Source organism: Aplysia californica, unplaced genomic scaffold (assembly GCF_000002075.1).
Source record: "Aplysia californica isolate F4 #8 unplaced genomic scaffold, AplCal3.0 scaffold00308, whole genome shotgun sequence".
NCBI classification, from domain to species: Eukaryota; Metazoa; Mollusca; class Gastropoda; order Aplysiida; family Aplysiidae; genus Aplysia; species Aplysia californica.
This window is the reverse complement of record NW_004797578.1, coordinates 613,501-633,121: the sequence shown is the minus strand read 5'-3', so window position 1 is coordinate 633,121 and position 19,621 is coordinate 613,501. Positions and strand designations below refer to the sequence as shown.

Here is a 19,621-nt window from a genome sequence, read left to right as displayed (position 1 = left end):
GATTTCTTCAGCACTTTAAGCCTTATGTCTTCAACGGTATTGCAATAGAAATGAACAGGCCACATTCTGCACCAGTGTGCTGCACCGGAAGTTCATTTTAAAAAACCCTGCTGCTTTAAAGAAAATGAACAAGCAATATGGACTAAACATTCCTGGACACGGCTGGAGAGATTTGCCAGAGATTATGATGACTGGAGAGAAGTTTTCTGCAGTCCAGACTTCACAAGGGGCAAAAGGCACAAGTGGGTACTTTCTATTTTGTAAAAAAAATCCCATCCTCATCAAAAATTTTACAGGGTGCTGCATAGTGGTGACCAGCAATGGCATGTATGTGAAATTGTATACAGCCTGTCTAAAGATGTGAATGCTTCTGAACATAGTTGACAAGGAGATCAGTCATTTACATAGCTTTGTGATTTTGAAACCCACAATGTCGAAAGTAGAGATACCTTTTTATAAAAACAATATCTCAACAGAAAGAAAGACCCGGGATACTCAATAAAAATTCTTTCCATTTGGGAATACACTTGGGTCTCCTGTGTGCAATAGCCGTGCCTAACCCCAGCACCACAAACACAGGTGAATGTAGGTCGGCTGTCCTGCCTGTAACACAAGAAGGATGATGGCAAGTCCGGTGCAACAAACTAAGAAAACTTTTTAAAAACAACAAAAAACTTGATTTTGTCAGATACACTGATATGCCCTAGAGCAGCACTACTGTTTGAATAAATTTTGGCAATTGAAACAAATACCTCCACTCATATTTGTGCAAAAGAAAATAAAGTTGAAACTGTCTATGACAGCCACCGATTGCTGATGAAAAAAGAGGTCGTATTAGACATGCGACCGTCTTATAACAACTTGTACAATGCCATTAAAACGCGGGAAAAATAGCCTGAGAGTCCTTGGAAACTGACAATTTACATTTTTTTTGTGACTTTAATCAATGTTTTTCAGTAAAATCCGCATTAAAAATGTGCTTTTAAATAGACAAAAAAGGTGTTGAACCAAAATTTAAAAATGAGAAAAAAATTGCCCATCAGCCAAAAAAATGTCAATTTCTTCGATTTCATTTTTTTGACGAGCGCCTCACTTCACAACAAGGCCTCACATATATGTTTCAGACCCAGAACCTCTGATACATGATGAACAAGCAGGAAAGTCAAAAAAATTCCTCAAGCAACTCTTGGTCTAGAATGACCCTTGTGGGCCTCGAACCAGCACCCTCTGCTCTGCAGTCCAGCATAAGACCACCAGGACCAATGGAGCACCTGTTTGTGCTTAAGACAAGTTTAAAAGTGTCTTGAAGCATAAAAATAAGTGTCATTACTTAATAGGTGTCCAGCACCCATGTAGTATACGGTGGAACAGAAACGAATATGTTTTTCAAGTTTGAGTATAGAAGCACATCAACATTAAAATGATCATTTAGTGCTAGAAACATAAGACAGATAAACAGAAACATAGGGAGGAAAAGCAAAGAAGTAAGACCTAAAAGTGGAGGCCCTCCAACTACACGCTTGAGAATATCTTTTAACTCTTGTGACATTGACACTTAATTCTACTATTAATCTACGCACAGGAAATTCATAAGTTCATCAGTGCAAAATGTTCCAAAAGCACTCGAACCTAGGCAAAACTACCTCATATAGCAATGAAGCTGTACTTAAACGGGAGTCATAATAGAAGATACTGATGGAAAAAACTTTTATGTATAAACATAAATTTTTCTTTTTAAAATTGAAAACTCTTTTAAAAAAGATAAAATTCCATGCAAGACAGTTGTAAATGACACAGAGAGTCAAAAACCTGGGTCCCATGGCCACATTAATCATGACCAAACTAAAATTACTTCCTACGGAGACAGAACTCCCGATACACTTTCAGTACTTGCTGAGATAAGTTGACATAGAGTAGAAGTTAGTTCACGGCTTATCAGTAAAGCTCCTTATCTCAAGAGTAGTGTAAGTTTCAAGCTTCCAATTGTTCAGTAAAAAAAATACAATTTTGGTAATTGGTCTCTTTGTCTTTGGAGTAGATATATCTTGCATATAGAATATTTATGTAGCAGCACATCATATCTAGTTAGTTTCAACATTAAAGTAATTTATCATAGTTCAAAGCCTTTCCACATTTTGTAAATCTGAAATAAATTAACTGGTAACAGAAAAGACAGTGCATATTATTTCTTTTTTTTTTACAAGGCCCACATTGAAAACACTGAAAGCCCACATAATAATTATTCACTTCATGAACACTGTGAGTCATTAAGGCAAAAACATGATGACCATTTCCAAGAGCTAATACTCATTCCACAGCTGCTGAGCCATTGTCTTGGGAAAAGAAGATTTAAAAAAAACCAATTGGTTTTATTCAGTCCTACATATCCTTTAATTTCTAACTGAACTGTTGGATGTATAATTTTCAGAAATGCCTCCATGAGAATCACAAGAAAATAGTTCTTAAAATAAGAATTAATATATTGCCACAAAGAAAAAAAGATTCAGACAGTTTTTCTCTCTCAATACATCAACAATAGACTCAGGTGAACATGGGATGAGCACAGCAAGCTACAGCTCCAACTATTGTTTCCTCGCAGCTCGATTCAGTTCTTTAGAACTCATGTACTCGGGCTCCTCATCGAAATGTTTGTTCAGCCACTTAAACGTTGGCCTGTCCACCTTCTCAAACGACCAGCACTTCATCATGACCTCGTACACCCCGTCTGGGCACTTCTCCGGCTGCTGCAGACGATTTCCATCCTCGATGAACTTGAGAACCTGAGCAGAAAAAAATAAAATATTCTAGCTACAGGATATTTGTCCAGACTTTAGTGTTACACTGCAAGTCGTGCTTCCTGTAAAAATCAAAAGCAAGAACAATCTACCTGTCAAGTCCTCCCCCTTTCCAATGTTAATTACAGTACAAACATACTTGTGTACCTGTATACAATGATTTTGGTGAAAATATCTGGTTGTTCCATAAACTAAAATGGGCGAACATGCCCCACAAGCCTATCACTTTAGCAACAATATAAAACAGCTCTTTCTTTAAAACTTATTCTAAAATCATCATCATCAAGTGATAGATCTGGAACATAGTGAATCATGGTTCATCATTCATTCCTTAGATCAGATGCTCTAAAAAAAAGCCACACTGTCCTTGTATTTTCCCCTTTATCCATCTGTTTATGCTCTCCAAGTAGGTTGCTCCGAGTCTAATCCTGCCTCAATTACAATTAATATTGGCAGTGAGAGCTAGATATTCAAGGCCTTTATGTCTATTCAAGTGTCTCAGAAACTACATTTGTCTTTTCCTGATTGTTTTTATCACCGAGAGGCCCAAGTGGAGTTCTTCAAGAATATCGAATTTTATTTCCTTTTCTTTCCAAAACAGTCTCAGCAGTCTCCTAAGAAACCATATTTCTGTTGCTCCTATTCTGTGGTATCACAGCGTTGGAGCAACTTTACCTGTATCAGTTGCGGGAGTGGTAGTGAGTGAGTTAATATTAATAGTACAAAGTTCTATCTGACATTTTTGGCCGTTTTTAGTTACCAAGACCATGAGGTCAGAAACCAAATGATCTGCCCTATCACAACGGTAAGATTATTTGGAGCCCTTATCAAAATATTCAAAGAATAGTATTTGAACGAAATTGATGTGAAACTAAATTTTCAACGTCAGATTTCTCAAAACTAAGTACTGAGCAGATAGAACTTTGTGATTCTATGGTTGTGAATAGTCACCTCCACTCCCGTCATGTCTTCATAAGGCAAGGCTGCATACGAGAACATCTCCCAGAGAGTGACCCCGTAGCTCCACACATCGCTAGCGTGGGAGAAATGGCCGTAGTTGACACTCTCTGGTGCATACCTGTGAGAGGACCGGTAGATTAAGGCCAACAAACAAGTTCTACATGGTGGAGTGGGAGGGGTGGGGAACAGAGACTGAGATATGGCGTCAGTGGCCTGGTGCTCTCAGACTCACGACTGTAATGTTGTGGGTTCGAATCCCATCAGTGGCCTGACATTGTGTACTTGAGAAAGGCACTTTACACGAGTTTTCCTCACTTCACCGAGGTGAGAATTGGGTACCCAGCTATAGACAGTGAAAGATCTTGTCAGTTTGTTAGTGTTTTAGCACTTAATCAGCTGCTTGCACTGTCTGTCCCCGCAGAATTATGCAAATTTAGATGGCCAAATCATGCAAGTTACCGTAACACCATTCGCAAAATGTTTTGTACTTTTTCAACAAGAATTTTCATGTTTCATGTACAGAAAATTGAAAACAGAACATATCAGTATAAGTAATTTGTTGTGTATTTGGAAAAAAAACAATACACATTAGTCAGAAAAAAAACAACCAAAAAATATAATCTCTGTAACTTACAGCTGTAGATCTAGATCTATAGAGGAAAGAAAAATGTGTAAAAAAAAAAAAAGGACATCTGGACCTCTGATGATCACCAAAACCAGGGACACCTGTCAAACATGAGGACAACTTTTGACGGATTAAAAAATTGAATATGCTCACAGGAACAAAATCCCTAACCCATAAACATTAACCAAGATCTACCAACAAGGGAAATAACCAACTTGTCACTTAAATTAGACTTATTACGTGGATTACTTCCCTTTAGTCATATGGCGAGGCGTTAATTGTTTTGTGGAAAAAAGGAAAAGAACGTGAAAAAATGCAAATGCGGGGAATCCAAAATTATGCAATGTTGCAGAATTGTGCGAAAAAACGCAGCCACAGCGCGGCCGTACAATCTCATAATCCGACGGGGACAGCACTGTACATTTCCCAGGAATCTGAGAATGTTTCTGAGTATTCTATGATCTGCTGGGGTAATAATATAGTGTAAAGCGCATACAGCTCGTTGTTGAGTTGTGATACGCACTATACAAAATGCATTTTGTTATTATATTGCATCATTATGGGGAGAGACTTATTGAGATGGAAAATTAAATGAAGGGTTCTTTCATGAGTAATTAAAGGTGATCGTCAATGGGTTTTTTTTTTCTATTCTTTTAGTTTAGTTCAAGTAAGAGTTTTATGGCACTTGTAACACAATTAAGTCATAAAAATGCCAAAGATCATAGGTATGACAAGAGTGTAACAAACAAACACAAAAAAGAACGAGGAGAGATAAGGGTGACAGATATTTGATAGGAAAGAAGGTGGATAGGAGAACAATGGTAGACATCCCCTCAGAAATTGTTCCATTTTTACAGCACTTGCAACACAATTAGATAATATAAATGCCAAAGAATAGAGAGGTAAGAGTGAAAACACATAAAATAATGGAGGAGAGATAAGGATGAAAGATGTTTGATAGGAAAGAAGGAGCAAACCACACCAGACCACCCGTCAACCACCTACCCCTAACAAATAGCAGGGGAAAAACAAAAGAAATAGCAGAACGAGAGAAACTTCTAGAGCCTCTATACAAAACTATAAACCATCAATTGACCCACTGAGCACATCTCAGAGTCCTTGAATTGTCTATCACAACAGCTATTCACCGGAGAGGCAGAGTGCAACACACTTACCACTTGATGGGCCATCGCCCTCCCTTGGAGGCTTTGTAATACTCCTTGTCACTGTTCATGGCACGGGACAAACCAAAATCACTGATTTTTATCTAAAAATAGATGCAAAATAAGTAAAACATTAAGAATTTTGGGCATAAAGAGTAAAAAGTTAGTAGGAACAAAAGATTATGCAAAACAAAAACCGCAACCTATCAAACATTTGATTTTTTTGGGTATTGATTCAGTAGGGGCATATGAACCGGCACTTTTTCAAAACAGTATATAATATGTAGATATATTATATATATATATGGGAAAAATAGGATTTTGTCAAACATCTTTGTTTAACCAAACTTACAAATTTTCTCTTCTCCAATTTTTATTCAGCAAGATAATAATAAAAACAAAGTATTGGAAGGTGAAATACAGTCTCCACTCACAGAACCTGTTTTGTTGGGTTTTTTGTTTTCGAATGACCAGCTTCTTAGGCACGGACCATACTGTGTTAATTTTTAAAAATATTAATCTACTGAACTCTGACTATTTTTGTTCTAATAAGCCTATTTCGTAGAAAAACTGACACCCATACAAATAGTCTAATGTCTGTTCTGACATTTAAAAAAATTTTATACGATAGACCAACTAGTTTGAAACGAGAAAGTGGTTTTAAAGTAAAGTCCAAATATTTAGAATTTATCTTAGATAACAAATTGTCTATTTACTAGAAAGTCTAAAACTCATGTAAGAAATCCAAAAAATAGCATTCATGACACCTTTTTTGAGCAAGGCAAAACATTGATCTCAACATTTGTATTATTCGCTATAGGCTGTACCTTGGAAATAAAAAAAAATGTTTTAATTTGAGGCAGGGCTTTTTTGGAAGCAGCTCTGTCAGTGTGGAATTCCTTCCCACTGCATTTAACTCATTCGCTACGCTGAGCCTTGGGGGGCGGCGCAGCTAAAGAGCCGTCACTACGCTAAGCCGCCCCGGGCGGCTCGAGCACCGACCTATAATTCTAGCTTAGATTTTATTCCAATCCACGTATCCATGTTAAAATAAAGGATATAATATAACATTGATATCCGGGTCAAGCGTTTCCACCGAAAATCGGAAGTATAGTTTCACTTTTGAAACGTGATTTCGTAGTTTATGCGACTTTGTTTTATCGCGAAGCCCAAATTATAGCCCAGACACCAGTCTTAGTACTTTTACACAACAAAATGTATCATTATTTTTCTCACTAAAGAAAAGAAGGTCTAGATCTAAATTGTCGAAATATTTTTTTCTCCCCAAAATCACTACTTTTGGGTGAAATTACACAAAAAATACCACTCAAGACACGTACAGGTTTATTCCAAAAGCAATTCTGAATAATTCCATATAAGATACGTGAGTTTTTTTCTGTTTGTGAATGCATCTTGTCCTTTTTTCAAGAACATAAAATTTGATTTTATTTTTTTTCAATATCGGATGTTAGGATCCAAATGTACACATTTTTTGGAATGTGAGCAAATAACTGCAAATTTTTCAATATTTTCCAGTTCTATATTCATTTATGGTTATTTTGATGTATCGTTTGACAAGGTGCAAACATATTTTTTGAGTTTCACCAAAGATTATTTGTTTTTTATTTTCAAATTTTTGTCTGCATCCAGGCAAAATTGTGTTGCATAATCGCCTCTTACAGGAACCAAAGTTGAAAAATACACAAATAAATATTACAGATTATAATGATATCCATAATCCACCACAGTTGCTTGTCCATTATATCATCAGTTGTTTCCCTTTCATTGTAAATACTGAGCTAAACACTGAATGGATGGCCTGCATACAAAGAAAACGTTCAACTAGCTGCCAGAAACTTGTACGATATCAGAAGTGAGCTGAGTGTGCAAGGCGGGCTACTGTTGAGAGAGAAAAGAATAGTCGTCCCATTAGAGATGAGAAAAGAGGTTCTTGAGAAGATTCACCACGGTCATATGGGAATAGCTAAATGCAGAGAGACCACAAATTGGGAAAGACATAAAGGAAAGAGTGGCAAATTATCGACAGTGCTTGGAAGAGAGAGCATCCCATCCCAAAGAGCCTCTGCTTCCAACGCCACTTCCCAACAGGCCATTTGAGAAGGTAGCACTTGACCTGTTTGAACTGAAAGGTCGGTCGTTCGTTGTGGTCACCGACTACTATTCACGTTATCCAGAAATTGGGTACTTGCCCAACCAGAAAGCCTCAACGTTAGTCACAAAACTGAAAATCATCTTTGCGAGACACGGCATCCCAGAGACAGTAGTCAGTGACAATCAGACCAATCTTACATCACACGATTTGCCCAAAACTGGGGTTTCCAGCATATTACCAGTTCCCCACACTTTCCATCTGGGAACGGAGCGGCAGAGTGCAGAGTCAAACTGTCCAAGCGCCTGTTAAGGCAAGAAGACTACGCTCTGGCATTGTTGACGTACAGAGCTACGTCAATACCAGGACTGGGGGCTAGCCCGGCAGAGCTAGCGATGGGGAGGAAAATGAAGACGACACTCCCAACACTTCCCACAGTCTTACAGCCTCGCGCAGTCAACACGCATCTGCTGCGCGAAAAGGACAGAGTCTACAAGCAGAAACAAAAGTCCTACCATGACAGACACTTCGGAGCTCGGGCCTTGTCTGAGCTTAGACCAGGTGATCCGGTTTTCATCAAACTGGACGGACAACAGGGTTGGAAGCAGCCAGCCAAGGTTGTAAAGCAGTGTGCACCTAGGTCTTACCTAGTAAAGACGGCAGCAGGCGGCGTGCTTAGGCAGAATCGGCGCCATCTTCTGCGCCAACCAGAGGGAGGCGACAGTCTGAGGTCGCCGTACATCCAGTTTCCAGCATCGGAGTCCTCGGAGGTCTACCAATCTCTGATTTCTACGCATGCTGATCCAGTCCTACCTCCAAATCCTGGGAGTAACAGTGGAGGCCCTCCAGAGCAGCCTCCACCATCTCCATCATCGCACTTGTCCATGGAGCCAGTGATGTCACAAATGCAGAATCAGCAGGCGACATCTACAACTGCAGTGGCAGCACCGCAAGTCAGCAGAAGCGGCAGAGCCATCGTTAAGCCAGCACGTTACCGTGACGAATGATATGAAACTCATGGACTGTTTCTCAAAGCCAATGTGTAGCTAGATTGTGCTTTGAGCTAGTATTGTGTTGATGTGTTCGTTTGTTTTTCTTTTTCACTCTAATCAAAATAGAGAACAGTAGACTGTTCGTTAGGAATTTGTGTTTCCAAATGGCCTTTTTCTGGTGAGCAACACCCTGAATGTGTAGGCTGATCTCACCTGATTTAAGTTGCTGTGTAGACTAGCAACAGTTATAGGTTTGTTTTACTATATATTTTTTTTCTGGTGGATTACAAGTTACTTTTACAGGAAGGACCTTATTTTCCAACACTTCAGTTGCCTAAAAAGACCGCTTCAGCCAGGGTGGATTTAAAGTATAAACCGTCATAAGAAGTAAAAACTACATTTTAGCCCACATGTGAATAAGACATTGTTCCCTTGCAAATTTTAATTTAACGTCATTTTAGAAACTAAAAGGGGAGATGTAATGATATGGGACATAATCCATAATCCACCACAGTTGCTTGTCCATTATATTATCAGTTGTTTCCCTTTCATTGTAAACACTCCATGAGCAGTTCTCACATTGTCTTGAGATTTAGGGGTTCTGGGAACAAAGGTTCTGGGGGGTATATAAAGCTTTGTCTGTGTCTCTAAGTTTTTTTTGGGTCATTTCACTGGTGAAGTGGACCTTGCTACACAGATGTATTCTACAAACCATACTGAAAAATTTGGTATATTATATGTAGACATTTAATTGAAATTGTGGCCCCAAAGACCTTTGAACTGCGCACTATCATCATCTCATTTCGCCCTCCCGAAAAAATTTTTGTCCACAAGCCGAAAATAATACGTAGCGAATGAGTTAAGAGAGGCTCCTACACTGACAGCCTCAAGACACATGTATTTATATCCTACTTTACAAGCTGGTTTGATTCTTCTTCAAAACAAAAGGCATGATCAGCAGCCATGGTGTGCTTTTGTCAAATTTGGTATATTATGGGTGCATATGTATTTGAAAGGACTTTTGAACAATGAATTTGTTGGTATGCATGAAGTGTGTCATTGTGTAAGCTATCAAAATTTTCGTTTAATGTGAAATGCCTAGAGCCACCAGGAAAAGGGTGCTGTAGCAGTGATCTTTACTACATTTATAGCATTATCACTTATTGTAAATATTTATCCAGTTCCGGACTAAATTAATGACAAAATACTCCGCGTATGTTACGAAGAACTCACATGATGTATGTTCCGCAGGAGTATGTTCCGAGCTGCCAGATCTCGATGGACCAGATGTTTGGTCTCCAGGTACTTCATGCCCTCCGCAATCTGTGCCGCCCACACGTAGAGCTCCTGCTTCACACGCACATTCTGTGGGTAGTCCTCTAAATAGGACAACATGGAGCCCATGGGAACAAACTCCTCTACCTGTATAAGATAGTTTAGTCCCATTTTAAAAATAAAAAGCAAATCCATATCAAGACAGTCCTGTGATGTTGGGGAAAGAGTAAGTCAGTTTGAGTAAACGAGAAGCTCATAGAAATGACAAGTTACTTAGTGTGGGGAAAGTGCAAGACATACAGACAGATACATCAAAGGGAAAGTAAAGAAGTGGGAAGAGTCATGGTTTTGCTTATCAATTGAAGAGAAGAGCAAGATACACAAAAACAAGACAAGAAGAGTCAAGAGAACAGGTTGTTTCATCTCCAAGGACTCTAATCAAGTAAACATTCATATCACTAGATAAACCATTTTACTGAGAGTCAGACCTACAGATAGTCATTCTGCTGATAGTCAGACCTATCACTGGCATCCTCCAACCACTTGCCTCACATAGGACGAGATAAGAACATTTGAGGACTCCAATGGACCAACTGGCAATGTCACAAAATTAAAAAACATCCGGTTATCTATTTTAACTCTTTGAACTCATCGGACACTGAGAGCGTAACCTTGTTCCCCATCGGACGCAGTGACAACTGCTTCGTTTTATTTAGTGCTAGTTTTTGAGAACTATTCCCGAACCAAATCTTTTAGTAATGACTAAGCCTTTGTTTCTGCTATTAGAAGTTGGAGGCAACCTTTTGGGGTTATAATGAGACAAAGTACATCAGGTTTAGGTGACTGTAGAAAAAAACTCCGGGAAACGGTGGAAAAAACTCAGGGCTTAAAGAGTTAAAAGCTTGTAGACTCATGATTTCATTTCTGTATTACTGAGGGTCTATTATTTTTGTTAGCTGAACGGGATACCGAACAAAAATAATAAACCGACAGCAGTGCTTCCAACAAATCAAAAAAGTAGGGAAAATTCTGTCAGGGTCTGGGAGCTGCATCTAAAACTTTTTTTCTCATGATTTTTATTTTGTGACTTTCCCTGTTTTTTTTTTCTCTTTGAAAACACATATGGGGAAGAAATGAGTGAAACAGTGCATCTTTAGGAGGTGGGAAGAAAGCATTGGCGATGGATCGGACACACTTTCAGGAAGTCAAGCAGTTGCATAACAAGGAAAGTGTTAAATTGGAACCCACAAGGTAAAAGATCAAGGGGAAGACCACATGGAACCTGGAGAAGAGTCACCATCAAGCGACTAGCCCACGATAGGGAAAGGTGGAAAGTGTTTGTTCGTGGCCTATATCCTGATCCAGGGAGAGAAAAGCAACGATGATGATGATGCACCTTTAACTTTTTATCCTGTACCCGTCCTGGGGCCGCCGCCCCAAAAGAGTGGGAATTCAGACTGTACATTTCAAAGTGCTGTATTTCTAATATTTACTCTTAGGTTTTAAGGAAATTTGGCAGTTATGTTAAAAATTGAAAGTAGTTTTTTATAAATGTATGTGGTTAGGAATGACACCTATTGCACCATGTAAATTTTGAGGTGTATTTCACCCTCCAACTTGACCCTGATTGCCGCGCCCACGACATCTCCTTGGATTTATAGATCTACCCCTACCCATCGGTACTGCACGAATTCCAGTACTGACCCCTTCACCGTGATCTGAATCGCTATTAGATAGTCTAATTCCTGTTCGTTATCACCCACAACGGAATTTATGGCACTTGATTCAGAGTCATTTTCGTAAAGTTAGTCTCATTCTCCCTCACAACCCAGCACGACTTCAAGAAGTACTTCATCGGTCGTGAACGAGGGTTTTTGTGACATCTTTCAAGCTTCTACACCCATCATAAACAAAGAAATCGCTGTTCATAGGAAAATTTAAATATTCAGAGAGAGTTAGCATCGTGATATTTGCGTATTTTGGTAATTACAAGCAGAACTAGCTGTTTGACGTGACCGTATAGCTGTTCCGAGTTTACTCGTAGCCAGGAGTGGTCCTCATAGCCCAGATAAAAAGAGTTAACCCCCCCATCTCTGAAAGGACTGAGCTAAAAAGGAAAATCTGAGTAAAGTGCCTTTGTCAAGGACACATGGTCAGGCTGTACTGAGCCTTCAGTCTCTGAACCTGCAATCTCAAAATTACGAGTCTGGAAGCCTAACCACTTGACTACCGACCAACATTACTTGGAAGACCATGGAAGTCATGGCGGCATAAAACTTATAACATTCCCTCCTTGTCAGGACTTCTGAAGAGTTTTCATTTTGAAAAGGTCAACGAGCCAAAGTGGGTAAAAGTTAATTCTAACTCAACTTGCTTCATAAAATGGAGATACAGTCGAACCTGCCCTGACGGCCTCCTCTATAAGACGGCCCCCTGTACAAACGGCCACTTTCCATTTCCCCCCTTGCATTTTTTCTACATAATTTAACTGCGTAAAACGGGCACCTGTCCGACGCGGCCACGGCCACCATACCTTAACACACAATCCCTATCACACTAAGCAATAACACCTGTCTTAGACGGCCACCTTAGTGACTTCATTACGTTTTGTCATAAATTGTGCATTGGCCCCTGGCGTTGTGGGTGAGCCGTCATGATCCAATCACCTGTCGTTATTGTTAGGTAGTCCCTCCATCCGATCATGTTGCGTTGGCCCCTCCCACTGTTGACCAATAGGTAACAAATTTTCAACTGCTGTTGAGGTAAGCGTGAGATCCTTCATAGCCCATAAGCCCTGCCCAAAACTCATACACAAATCGTAAGTGAGGTGAGTGGTCACTGTTTACCCAGTCTGTAACAAAGTAACAATGGACGTCAACATGAACTTGTGACAGAAGCGTTGCTCGTTCTGCGAGTGGGGGCGACCCATGTGTTTGTTTTACCATAGCACTCGGTCCTCCTTGTCTGACACATTTCGTTTTATTGTCGCCCATGCACAAAAGCAGCAACAACAACAACAACAAAAAAACGAAAAAAACAAACAAGCAAAAACAACAACAACAACAATGTTGGGACCTCAGAAAGGGATGGTTTGTTTTCTTCATACTGATCAGTCCTGCCTAAAACGGCCACCTGTCTTATATGGCCACATTCCTCCTTGACATTGTGTGGCCGTCTTACACAGGTTCGACTGTATAAACATAGCAATCCTGTGAGAACGAGGACAGAGCAGCCCCCTAATAAGGCAGGCGCCCACCACAATACCATAATTCTGATGAGAGTGCAAACAAGTAACAGACCATTGACCTGCACTTAGCAGAGCTTTCAACCACTCCATGACCAAATATGGGAGTTTTCCTCCAACTTCACTAAAAATCCAAGTTTAGGGGGGGGTATCCAGAACCCCAGTAGATTCAGGCAACGTCACAAAAATGAGAGTAGCAAATAAACATATATTATAGTAAATACAAGCAAATAAAAGCTTTAAAAAAAGTGAAATTTCACTTCTATTGCAAATAAACCAGTGTATTTCCACGTCATTTAATAATAAATTGCATTCTACTGCGAAAACTGAATTCAAGAAAAAAATTGGATTTTACGCAAATTTAATGAGGGCTTTTACCAGGAACCCCCCTCCCCCCCCCCAAAAAAAAATATCGAATTCTCCGATTTATTGGAGAACTTGCAAGGTCTGTGGTGTTATCTCGAGCCATTCAGCTCCTGAACCTACCAACATAAGTGGCGAACCGTAGCAAACACCGAGCAGACGGACGATGAAGTCGTCCTTCAGGGACTGCATTACGTGAGCTTCCTGGTTAAAATCTTCCAAGTTGCCCACGGCATGGAATGTCTTGATGGCCACTTCAATCTGTGGTAAGATCGAGTTTTAGTTAGAGTAAAGGGAAGCACATTGGCATGACAAGGGTCATTAAGTGCAGGTAAAAAGTACAACAGACAGGCAGAAACTAGAAGAAGAAAAAAAGGAGTAGGACCAACTAGTGATGCGCTCCAATCACTGGCTAGTTAGAAAGAAACAAATTATGAATTTAAAAAATCACAAATTCAGTTCACTGCACTAGCTAATCACTAATCAAACTAAACAGCTCTCAAGTATCAGTTGGCTTTTTTCAGTATGCAGTCTTTCAGCTGACAAACATATCGTCATGCCCATTTTTCAGCATTTTGAGAAAAATAACAAAAATCTTTGCACTTACAAAACAAACACAACACATAATAATTTTCATTAAATATTTTTTTGGTTTTATTAAAATCTATTCTTTAAAACAACTTTTGACAGACACTTGGGGAAATAATCAAAATATCTAGGTGTGGCTGTAGCTCAGTTAGTCCCAAAAATGACTTAGGCAAGTATGAGTGTGACAGTGTGTATTATCCACTGGTATGTGAAGCCTCAAGCCCTTTTACTGGGACCAAAACACTGCTGTGCGAAGTAATGGAGAATACAGTGAATATAAGCAGATTAAGAGAGGAGTGAGGCAAGGATGTGTTATGTCACCAGACCTCTTTAACATGTACAGCAAAACGATCCTTAGAAAAACAGAAGAATGTCCGGGTCTCAAAGGCAATGGAGAAAATATTAATAACACGAGATATGCAAATGACACAGATGTAATAGCAGGCTCAGAAAAGGACCTTCCACTACTTTCTAGATACTGTTGCAACAGAAAGTGAACGCAAAGGATTAGTGTTGAATGTAAAGAAAACAGAATGCATGGTAATATCAGTGCTTTCACCAGCTGAAGCTGAAAAGTAAGGAAAATTCTGTCCCCCAGCAGGGTCCAGGGACAGAAGAAATTGAAACTTAGGGCTGTTAGAGGGTTAAAAATGGCATTTGGGAGCCTGTTTGAAGAGATTGCCTCCAACCCATAACATTTATTTGTTCACCAACATTTGGTCTTGTTTGATTTTTTCACCTACTACATATCTTTCCATTGCTGGCAATGTTTAAAAGCAGGTTCCCATTCCATTGCTACTATAATTTAATTAATATGTCATCGCACGATTGACAGAAGGCAAACCTGGGAATAATGAATAGAGATATGTACCTTCACAATACAGTTACCCAGCATATACCCTAATTTTCCACAATTTTCACTTCTGAATGTTGCATGTCACAACCTCGGAACACCACTGAGAATCATTCTTGATTTTAGAAGTTTAAGCATGATTTATTTCATCGCGGCCCTTATCGCGTTCCTGCGCAGTAAAATCTTTGCATTAATAATTTCTCTAGAACTAGACAACAAATTTGCAAACAAGTTTCTTTCTGACAGTAATTTCCTGTCTAAGACCACAAGTCAATTTACTTGATCAACGCGCAGATTTTCCTGCCACGGAAACAGTCCGAAGATAGACAGACGGAAGGAGTGAATGAATGATAGAAAGGAGGAAATCGACACAAAAAGTTTGCCAGATTTTGATCAATTTGCAGGTAAAAAACGTACTGCCGACCAACCCGCAATGAACGCATGGGGCATAGTGGAATAATGGCCAATTGCAGGAAATGCGTAATCTGGCTGGTCTCTATAACATTAACTTATTGCCGAGAGAATTACCGTACGAAGGCGAGTACGGATCTTTTGCTATGGAATTTCAGTAGATATCTAGTCTTACGCTATCGCAGTTTTTTTTAACGGAGGGAGTTGATAATGATGGAGGAACAAGTACAGAACTGGCAGAAAGTACGGATTTCCGTAAAAATACGGAAGAGTGGAAGCACTGTAATATACAAAAAAGCAGCAAATCCTAGTTGTAATCTCATTAGCAAAGGTGAAAAGACCAAAAAAGTCCAACAGTTTAAATATCTAGGATATATGATAACATCTGATGCCAAATGTTCCACAGAAATAAAACGGAGAATTACAATGGCTAAGGCTAGTTTCAATAAAATGAGCCCAATCCTGAAAAATAGAAACATCTCAATGACTACAAAAATGAAAGTTCTGAAATGCTATGTATGGTCAACCCTTCTATATGGCTTTGAATGCTGGACAATCACTAAAGACAGTGAAAATAGAATGGAAGCAACAGAAATATGGTTACAGAAATATGGTTTCTTAGGAGACTGCTAAGAGTATCATGGAAGGAAAAGAAATCAAATGAGGTAGTGCGTAATGAAGCCCACGTGGGACGCTCACTGTTAAAAACAATCAGGAAACGACAAATGCAGGTTTTGGGACACCAGAACAGACATAAGGGTCTTGAACATCTAGCTCTCACTGGCAAAATTGAAGGCAAGCGAGGCAGGGGCAGGCCCAGAGCAACTTACTTGGGGAACCTGAACAAGTGGGTGACAAGGAAAGGTCAGGGAAATGTAGCTTTTTTAAGAGCATCCGAGCAAAGGAATGAATGGAGAACCACGATTGCTGATGTCTGTCACAGATCTGGCACTGGATGATGATGTGAAGCCACAGGCATACCTAGCTTTTCCAGAGTTACACATTCAAATAAGATCATAAAATGATACTGGCAAATGAGCAGTGACAGGTTTAAAGTCTCCTGATACTCCCATATTCTCAGGGCAAGTTGCTACCTTAGATATACAAAGTTCTATCCGAGATTTTTGGCTGTTTTCAGTTACTCAGACCATGAGGTGAGAAACCAAAATGTTCTATCTTCTCTATCAAAATCGTAAGATTATTTGGAGTCTTTATCAAGGTATTCAAAGAATTTCATTTTAAAAAGCTTGACATTTCGCAAAACTCAAAACTTTTCATATCAAATTTCTCAAAACTAGGTTCCGAGCGGATAGAACGTTGTAATTGTACGGCAACGAAGTGTCACAATAAATAAAAATTTTCTGACCTTTTCTTTGCTGAACAGTCTTTTCTTCTCCAATGTAAGAACACCTTTGTAAACAGATCCATATTCTCCTGTTCCCAGCTCACATCCTGAAACAAAACAATATAGAACTGGATATACATATGACACTTCCATTTAGAATTTTGTTATTCCAGCTGCACACTAAAAGAACATTAAAATGGAGAAAGCGTGAGCTGAAAAAGAAAAAAAAAGGAATGCAAGGAAAAGAGAAAAAACAGCTTACCAGAACAAAAATCATGTACAGGATATAATTTCTCAATCAATAATGATGCATGCCCATAAAGCAATAATCTCTGAAAAGATGCTGCTTCCTTTTTATTTGCTTAAGGTCGCCATTTAAAATAATTTCTTCTTCCTCATTTTGTGAGTGACAAGTCCATTGTAGAAAAACCAAGTTGATGAAATCACAAACAGTTACACACATCAAAACATGACCAACCTCGGGTGTGTGGAAAATATAGACAATAACTTTGGTGCTACAATTTGTAAAAAGTATGGTACCATTTGGCTTGGCTTGAAGTTAATATTGTGATAGCATTTCGTGTGTGTGTGGCGGACTCAACTTGTGAGGGATTTTTTGGGTACAAAAAAGAATACTTCAAAGAAAATTATCTATTCTCATGACTTTTTCCTAGATGTCTGTGTCAACTAGAAAAGGAATGGATTCTAACAGGAAAATTGGTTTGCAAGTACAATTTATGAGGCAGCGTGGTGAAATGAGGCGCTCGTTGAAATAATGAAATTGAAGAAACTGGCATTTATCTGCCAGTTTGGTAATTTTTATTGAATTTTTGTTTTTTGGCTTAACACTATTTTGTCCAGTTAAACACACATTTCTGGGTAAATTTTACTGAAAAACGTTGATTAAAGGAACAAAAAATGTAAGTTCTCAGTTTCCATGGACTATCAAGCTACGGAGAACCTTTGAAACCAGGCGACCCCATCTTCTCCAATCTCAAATATCTTGACTTCTAATCAAAATAGATGGGAATTTTTTTCTCCAATAGCAAGACAATCGAACAAGTGTTAGGATCATACCAATAACTCCACATGTCCAAAAATTGACGAGCGCCTGATTACACCACATTGTGACACACATTTGTTTATTTCTAAGCACACTTATTTTTTTTTCATGAGTATATTTGTGTCATTTTTACGTGCCCTTGTGCAAGAATGTTGCATGTGTTTCTATGCCATTGTAGGCTACTATGTTTTGTAAAGCACACGGTTTGTTATGGTAAGCTAAACATAGATAATGATTTAACTTAAAGACAAAAAAATTAAGCAATTTTCATTATCAAGTGTACATTTACATACTGCAATGAACACATACTTCATATTCAATAAATCCACGCAGGGAGGCACACACAGATGTACATGAGGAAAAGAACACCAGTGTTAAGAAAAATTTGATTACTCACAATACTTACCAACTTTAAGGTTCTTTTTACTGATCTCTTTCAAAGTCTCTTTTTCTTCTTGTTGCTGAGAGGAGAAAAAAAGGGACACGATTTTGCTTCTGTTCAGGATATTCTTTTCATATAAGCATTAAAACAGATTATAATCTTCACAACAACTGCAGTCAAAAAATGGGAAAGATATCAAATCAACTTGCAGCACTGTACCATTCCAAATGAAATTTAGCAAAGAAAAGCAAATTACTCCTCCTGCAAGAGACCAATTTTGACATACCACCTTTCAATGTCTTAATTCTTTCTTCAAGTATCAGAGGAAAAAGAGAAGGTAAGGGTTTAATGGCCTTCTTTTCGAACTAAGAAGTCTCTGTAAATCTCTGACTTAATTTTTTACACTTTTCAACGTAAAGACTTTTTTTCATTCACGCTAGTCCAAAAAAAATTACAATTTAGCATTGCCGACAGGTTACAACGTCCGTTCTTTTTTGAGTCTCAAGAGCAGAAATGCATGCTTTGGGAGCACTAAATGAGAATTACCATAAATACAAGGATACACCTAAAATTGTACGTTGAAAAGTACCAAAAATTAAGTCGGCCCAGACAGAGCGGCGACAGGGAGCTGACCCCAGTGACCCCGACGTGATAAGGCGCTCAGCGGGGAACCCCCCGCGGCAACTAAAATTCCACTGCCGGTGCGCCGTGTCAACCATCAAAGTAATTTGTGTCTATCAGGGTGACTCAATTTTCCAGGGGCATGTTACATAACAAGGGCAACCAATGCTCCATTTATATATATATATATATATATATTATTACACATATACAAACGCACACACACACATGTGGGTACATTATATCCAGTCAACAACATGTCAGTGTGGCACTGGGATACTGTGACTTAGGTATTTCAGTCTGTTCTAACTTATGTATATTTTCCCCTCATCATATTCGCCTATAAAACTATATAAAAATTAATCCTGTTTTGAGCCTGAAAAAGAGCCTAGAGCCAGAAAATAAACTGTCAAGAACCAGTCTGGTTGTCATTATGATTTATAAAAAACGTGAAAGAAAAAAATTATTGCTCAAACTAAAAATAGAGTAATAACTTGAATGGATCAGGTAGACCAATTCAGTGTGAGAGGTGAAAGAACTGTGGGAGTTCAAGATGCAGTGACACTGAAAATCTGTGAATCTTGAAGAGACAGCTAAAGTAGTATACAATAGCCTACATGTAATTTACTATCACTCATCCAATAAAACGCAAACCCTTTAGTTTTAAAAAACACAGCTTACAAGGTATGAGTATAAAAGATCCCGATTCTACACAAGGCCTGCACCAACGCCCGCTTTGCAGAGAGCTCTTGTAATAATGAAAATTCAGTACTAAAAGTTGCTTCCAAGTTCAGCTTTTGTCATCGGTGTTGCCTTCATCCCCCCCCCCCC

General features: G+C 38.9%; 1 protein-coding gene across 1 annotated transcript in view; it reads right to left on the bottom strand.

The window, feature by feature from the left end:
• Nucleotides 1–2,133: 2,133 nt before the first annotated feature.
• LOC101860179 (tyrosine-protein kinase HTK16) overlaps nucleotides 2,134–19,621 on the bottom strand; it is a 49,773-nt gene continuing 32,285 nt past the window's right edge. The window contains exons 14-20 of the mRNA XM_035970699.1: nucleotides 18,194–18,248; nucleotides 16,746–16,831; nucleotides 13,651–13,788; nucleotides 9,879–10,067; nucleotides 5,556–5,647; nucleotides 3,747–3,873; nucleotides 2,134–2,780 (exon numbers count right to left, since the gene is read on the bottom strand). Coding sequence (XP_035826592.1) covers nucleotides 2,583–2,780; nucleotides 3,747–3,873; nucleotides 5,556–5,647; nucleotides 9,879–10,067; nucleotides 13,651–13,788; nucleotides 16,746–16,831; nucleotides 18,194–18,248 — 885 coding nt within the window. The 3' untranslated portion in view covers nucleotides 2,134–2,582. The remainder of the gene's footprint in view (nucleotides 2,781–3,746; nucleotides 3,874–5,555; nucleotides 5,648–9,878; nucleotides 10,068–13,650; nucleotides 13,789–16,745; nucleotides 16,832–18,193; nucleotides 18,249–19,621) is intronic.